At 42.0% G+C, this 7,214-nt stretch overlaps 1 protein-coding gene across 1 annotated transcript; it reads left to right on the top strand.

Annotated features, from left to right (window-relative positions):
* The first annotated feature begins 3,862 nt into the window (after positions 1-3,862).
* LOC115781150 (F-box/LRR-repeat protein 14-like) lies at positions 3,863-6,967 on the top strand. Its single transcript, XM_030730597.1, has one exon. It carries the CDS (start codon positions 4,394-4,396, stop codon positions 5,603-5,605), a length of 1,212 nt encoding a protein of 403 aa, XP_030586457.1. The 5' UTR covers positions 3,863-4,393; the 3' UTR covers positions 5,606-6,967.
* Positions 6,968-7,214: the final 247 nt, after the last annotated feature.

The following is a 7,214-nucleotide window of genomic DNA, read 5'->3' on the forward strand; positions in this document are numbered from 1 at the left end:
GCAGTCCTTTCAAATGCTCTGAAATGACCTGCAGAGAGCTATGTTGTGTATGTTGTGGAGGTTAGCTGGGAAAGGGGTAAAACTGTGAGTGATTCAGAGGCCCAGAGACAGAAAGGAGCCCAGAAATATGCCAGGAATTGCAGATATTTATTGTTTCAGGGTCTTAGGAGAGCTGCAGTCAGAGGACCCTGCATTTCTAGCAGTGAAGGTCAAAGGTGAGACTCTACATTCTCACCGCTGTTGCTGCTGGACAAACACGTAACATGAGAGGTTACACTTTGGGACATTCAGTACAAACCTAAGCCTGAGATGGAGTCACAAATCTTGTTGACCACATTTGTAGGTTAGTTTCTCAGACAACAAAGATCTATCATTTGAAAAGTCATTCCAGAGCAGGAAAGCACAGCTTTTACAGTAGCACAAGCCTCGTTACAACTTCACATCTCTGACACTCACGTATCAAAAGAGAATATTATAAGCTTTGCTAGTTGTCATACAAAGCTGCAGACCTTTTGCACAGCAGCTGTTTTGCCATTGCCTCATAATCCATGACATTGCGCCAGTGAGTCAGCATGAAACTGACAAGAGGCTAAAAAATTTTTTTTAAATCCCGCTGTATTGGGTCACTGTCAGTGTGTAAATCAGTAAAATGATTTGCCTCTCTTGTCCTTTCCACGCTGAGCAATCAGTGTAATGCACCCACTGTGTGTCCTCCAGGCAGCCAGAGGTGGCCAGGTCAGTGAACACCTCACTGCAGTAACTCTGGGCTTCCTGCCAGGTTGAGGACATTAACGCCAAGTCAGAGGTGACAAGGCAAGTCCATCTGAACAACACAGACTGATGGACATGTGACTAGAGAATATGTAGTATGTCATATTTTTAGACACTTCTGGCTTGAAAAACTTTCATTAACAGATGACATAACTCCTGTTGTTAATCTTCTGCATGGGGAAAACGCTGACCTTGAGCTTTCTCTAGAGTTACAGTATGTGAAAAAAGAAAGTTTTCACAGGAATCTGTGCTGTCCTCTGAAAAAACTAAGTACAGGCTTACTGCTTCCATAGGAATTAAGGGGGGGGGGGGGGGGGGGGGGGGGGGGGTTAGCAGCCAGGTTTTGCTATTAACTGATAATGAGAAAGTGTGTCCACCTCTATAAAGCAGAAGTTCTGCCAGTTTGCTAGTCTGGAGCATTCAGGGGTGTGTAAACACAATGCTACGATCTGCCCAGGAGTGGACATCCCACATGCAAATCATCATGCAAAAATCCAAGAGCTACATCTCAGATTCTAAAGGCCTCAGTTAGAATGTTAAATGTTAAAGTTCATGACAGCAGTATTAGAAAAAGACTGACCTAGGATGGTTTGTTTAGAAGGGTTGCTAGGAGAAGACTCTTCTCTCTAAAAAGAGCGTGAGTTTGCAACCAAAAGACTTCTGGAACAAGGTGGGGACTTGTGGCCATAACCCACAGCACCACAGGTGGTGAAAACGAAACACAGCTTAACAACACAAACACATCATACCAACTGTCAAGCACAGGGTGATGATCTGGGCTTTTTTGCAGACAGGACCTGGGCACCTTGCAGCCATTGAGTCGACCATGAACTCCTCTGTATACCAAAGTATTCTAGAGTCAAATGTGAGGCCATCTGGCTGACAGCTAAAGAAAATGGGTCATGCAACAGGACAATGATCCCAAGCACAGCAGCAAATCTACAACAGAGTGGCTAAACAAATGCCCTTAAACCTCAATGAACTGAAGCAACACTGTAAATAAGAGTGGGACAAAATTCCTCCACAATAATATGAGAGATTATTGTAGTCATACAGAAAATGGTTACTTCAAGTTAGTGCTACTAAATGTGGTTCTACTAGCTACTGAATCATGGGGTGCACTTAGTTTTTCACAGGACTGCTGAGTCTACATTTTTGCTTGTGTTGTTGCTGTTTCTGTTTATTTGTGTGATGGTCATAGGCTGCCTGAGCTTTTGTTTTCTACATGAATGTAGATGTGTCAATAATGTATTGGTTGAAGAGCTTTTTGTTTTCTAAACTGATTAAATAATTAACTAAGATAATTAGGAAATCCTATCGGCCACTGTGCTTAAGTTAATGCTGCTACACTTTAGTACTTTGCTCCTGTGAAACGTTTAATGTAGCTGCCAAAGAACAGTTTGTTTGTGTATCTAGGCTTAATTTATATTTGTGTATTAACTTTCTCTGTACACAGAAGCTGTATACCTATGTTTATTCATGTCTAGCTTGGCCCCGCTATCTTTGTTCAGCTCTGTGTTTATGCTTGTTCTTCAACTCTGAGTATAAAAGTTATGAGTCAGCATACCTGGCCAGTAAACCTGTGATTCAAATATTGAGCCATCAGAATCAGCATCATTAATTATACATGCAAAGAAACTTCTTCTTGCATTTGCAACTAGCAGTCCTACACTGTTATTTTGGTAGCACTTCAAATACTTTGCACATATCTGTTTGCATGTGTTCAATAAATGCATGGCAGAGGTTTCTACACACACAGCCATGTGTTTTTCATTATAATGGCTAGATTTTTAAAAATGTATTAGCAGATGTATGATAAAGTCTGTCTTGTTTATACGTGTATAAAGGCTCGCTGTACGGTTAAGTGGTGACTACGTGGTTATGGTAACTGGTAACTGGATGGTGTAGCATTTTTATCGATTGTCCCCTCCACCCCACATAAATGTCCCTTGAAAAAGGCCTCACTTGTGAATCTCATAAGAAACACATAGCTCAAAAAAGACATGAGCTGATCTGTGGATGAAATAAAAGATTACAACAAAGAAATAATAGGTTATTTTTGTTTTATAACTGTTTTAACAGTTAGAGCTAAAAAAAAAAAAAAACTACAAGAAGGGGAATATAGGAAAACAAAGACTATAAAACAAACTTCAATTGTACAACGCCAATTCCAAAAACACAGTTCACCATGCCATCCAGGTTAAAGCTCTACTATGCAAAGAAGAAGCCATTTGTCAGTTCAAAAGCCTGCATATTTGATGGTATAGGGGTGCATTTATGGCTATGGAACTGGCAGCTTGCACATCTGCAAAGGCAACATCAGGTGTGTTCACCTGTCAGGCTTTGCATATTTTCAGCAAGACAAAGCTAAACTGCATACTGCATCTATTACAGCAGCGTAGCTTCGTAGCAAAAGCGTCTGGGTGCTGAACTGGCCAGCCTGCAGTCCGAACTTTTTGCAAACTGCAAATATTTGGGCCATCATGAAATTAAAAATATGACAAATAAGACCCAGGACTGCTGAGGAGCTAGAATCCTATATCAGACAAGAATGGGACAACATTCCTCTCCCAAAAGTCCAGAAACTGGTCTCCTCAGTTCCCAAACATTTACAGACTGTCTGAAAAAGAGAAGAGGATGCTGCACAGTGGTAAACATGGCCCTGTCCCAACTTTGTTGAGACATGTTGAGAATTGCTGCCATCAATTTGAAAATTACCTTTTTTTTTCTTAAAATGGGAAATTTTCTCAGTTTAAACATTTGATATGTTTTCTACCTTCTACTTTGAATAAAATATGGCTCTATGAGATCTGCAAATTGTTGCATTCTGTTTTGTATTTACATTTTACACAGCATCCCAACTTTTTTTTTGCAATTGGGGCTGTATTTACATTGCATATATTTGCAGATACAGTATTTATCCTCTATATGTCAGTCCTGCAACCTGTGTATTTATATTTATTATGTATTTAGTAATGTGTCCCCACATTGCCCCCGCATTTAGGTTGCAGCCTATAATTTTAAAAAACCCTGTCATGGAGCCGGTAGGAGTCGCTACTCGCCGTGCCCTAACAGTTGGTTAATTCGTGGTGGAGATCCGGGATGGAAATGCCAAAGAAGATAAAGGAGCCGGGCAGCTGTCTTTGGACGAGAAAACAGGGCGACAGATAAAAGTTCCTACACAAGAGAGTTTGAGAAAAGCTTCGCCATGAGCTGGAGTAAAGAATAAGCTGTTCCGGGCGTCTTGGACGAGCAGGTTGTTCGACTTTGAAGCGCTCAAGTTTGGACAGCTAGTTGACGCTGCGCCGCCGCTTGCTGCTGTTAGCTTAGCTAACTGGGTAACTGTTACGTCTCCATCTCCGAGTCTCCTGTCTCTGCGTCCACCTTGTCAGCAATACTGTGCAGTTAGTGGTCCTTTTGCGTGCTCTTTGTATTGACTGTAACAGAGCATGATTTTTTTGTTTTGTTTTGTTATTTCGCAAAGTGGTCCGGTAGCTCGTCCGTATGCTAGCTGAGACTAGCTAACGTTTGCCGGGCCAGACAGCAACTTCGGCAGCAGAGTTTCGGAGAGTATTGTCGCTCACAAGCAACCTGTGCTGCCAAAAGGAGTCCGGCTGCAGACATGTTTGAAATGGAGACACATATCTCGTGCCTTTTCCCGGAAATCTTGGCCATTATTTTTAGTTATCTGGACGTTAAGGACAAAGGGAGAGTAGCCCAAGTGTGCACGGCCTGGAGAGACGCGTCCTACCACAAGTCGGTGTGGAGGGGGGTGGAAGCCAAGCTCCATCTGCGGCGAGCCAACCCGTCTCTGTTCCCCAGCCTGCAGACCCGGGGCATCAAGAAGGTTCAAATTCTCAGCTTGAGGCGAAGCCTGAGTTACGTGATTCAAGGGATGCCGCACATCGAAAGCCTTAACTTGTGTGGGTGTTTCAACCTCACAGACAATGGTCTCGGACATGCCTTTGTGCAGGACATCTCATCCCTGCGAGTGCTGAACCTCAGCCTTTGTAAACAAATCACGGACTCCAGCCTGGGAAGGATCGCCCAGTACCTCAAAAACCTGGAGGTGCTTGAACTCGGGGGATGCAGCAATATCACAAACACAGGCCTGCTGCTCATTGCCTGGGGCTTGCACAGACTTAAGAGCCTTAACCTGCGCAGCTGCAGGCATGTGTCAGATGTGGGCATCGGGCACCTGTCTGGTATGACCCGCAGTGCTGCAGAGGGTTGCTTGTCACTGGAGAAGTTAACTTTGCAGGACTGCCAGAAGCTAACTGACCTTTCCCTGAAACATATCTCGAAGGGCCTAAACAAGCTCAAAGTGCTCAACCTCAGCTTCTGTGGGGGAATATCAGATGCAGGAATGATCCACTTGTCACACATGACCCACCTGTGCAGCCTGAACCTGCGGTCATGTGATAACATCAGTGACACTGGGATAATGCATCTGGCCATGGGCTCCCTCCGGCTCTCTGGACTTGATGTCTCCTTCTGCGATAAGATCGGAGACCAGAGCCTGGCTTACATTGCCCAGGGGCTGTATCAGCTGAAATCCCTGTCTCTCTGCTCCTGTCACATCAGCGATGATGGCATTAACAGGATGGTACGCCAGATGCACGAACTCAAGACTCTAAACATTGGACAGTGTGTGCGAATCACAGACAAAGGCTTGGAGTTGATAGCTGACCACTTGACCCAGCTGACAGGGATTGATCTGTATGGTTGTACTAAGATCACCAAGAGGGGCTTGGAGAGGATAACGCAGCTCCCGTGCCTTAAAGTTTTAAACCTGGGACTGTGGCAGATGACCGAGAGTGAGAGGGTGCGGTGAAAGCTCTCCTGTTTAGTCCATATTTCAGAGGGATTGTCTGCTTCCACTCTTAAATTTACCTTCTATGCTGCGACTAAAAACGAGGAGAGAGACTCAGCATTCATCACTGGAATATTGTTCACCTCTGCTGCAGTTCTCTGACTTTATTTCAGTCGTGCGCTCCTTCCTTAAAGTGCCCCTATTGTGCTTATTTTAAGGGTCTACATATTATTTTTAGGCATCTACCAGAATTTATTTCACACCGTCACTGCAGCAGCACCTCTCCTTTCTCTCACTTTGCCTTGATTTAACCCTCTAGGATCTGTCGCCTGATAACAAAAAGCCTTAGCCACATTAGAAACACTGCTTTTAACTTTTATGTGAATGTTTTACATGTAAACAGAGCCAAATGTATTATGTTGTAACAACATGACTTCAGTAGTGCAAAGCAGGAGGGTTACAGTGACAGCTGCTTTAGATTAGTCTCAATCTAGTGGCTAATATAAGAACCAGAAAAATATGGACATAAGAGCAGCTTGATTGGAAATTTGTATTAAAATATGGTGTACATGTGCGCAGATTGAGGGAGGATTTTGGTGTTTTTACATTGTGATGTAGATACAAGGCAACAAAATCCAGAATGAGGCAGTTCAGCAGCAGTGTTTTCTGTGGGAAAGAATGAGTATTTGGTGTGGACTCTGGCCTTTTTTTTTTTTTTTTGGTAACTTTTTCAAACATTTTCTACACTTGAAGAAATAAAGTATAGAGGAAACTTCCAATAGCATAATAGGGGCACTTTAAACCTCAGCCTGTGTACAGTTCTTACTGTCTAGCTACCTCATCCATTGAACACAGGAGTGCCTGCTGTTGCTAAATGCTAGATTAGAGTTTATATTTTTGTGACTCGCATACCAATGGAGATTTTGATTTTTGTTTATCTTTTTTTGTGTCATTGCTGAATAACAACTAGACATTTAACTGTAAACAAATTCTTGAGTGCTTGAAGTTTTTTTTAAATAATTCTTTTGTTTTTTTTCCCTTGTTTTGTAGCTTGTATAACCTTTTTTTTTTAATTGAATGACTAAAAATTGTACTTCAAATTGAAGTGGGTGAATCACTCCTGTCTTTGTTTACCTATGTTTAGTTGGCTCTCTTTTCATATTTCTGAGGAAGTAAGTTATGTATCACATCAAAGGTTTGTCATCACATCTACAGTAAGATGTAGTCATTAACAGCTACCAAGATTATATGCAATACTTTAAACTGTTCAGTCAGTGGTTTGTCCTCTGAGGCGCTTCCAATGATAACACCAGAGTACTTCTTTTAAAAAGCAGTAATTTAAGATTGTTTTATATTCATACAGGAGTGATATTTATGAATAAATATGACAAATATGTTTGATTCTTGTCTCTTATTTTTTTAACAGCTGTACCAGCTATTAGTTGGTCTATGATTATAAGTTTTTATCTCTCAGGTTTGTGCAGCTTCTGCTATGTGCTTTAGGATTCATTTGGATGTTCCTTTTAGTGTCATGGAGGTTAATGCTAAATTATATCTAGAGTGAGTTCATAATACCAGTTCATGTATCATTTATTAAATATTTGATCATGTTTGCCATATGGTAAAGGGA

This window comes from Archocentrus centrarchus, chromosome 6 (assembly GCF_007364275.1).
Source record: "Archocentrus centrarchus isolate MPI-CPG fArcCen1 chromosome 6, fArcCen1, whole genome shotgun sequence".
Taxonomy (NCBI): Eukaryota; Metazoa; Chordata; class Actinopteri; order Cichliformes; family Cichlidae; genus Archocentrus; species Archocentrus centrarchus.

What these genes read in the sequence shown, in the direction of transcription:
- LOC115781150 (XM_030730597.1), top strand. Translation starts at nt 4,394, where the DNA reads ATGTTTGAAATGGAGACACATATCTCGTGCCTTTTCCCGGAAATCTTG.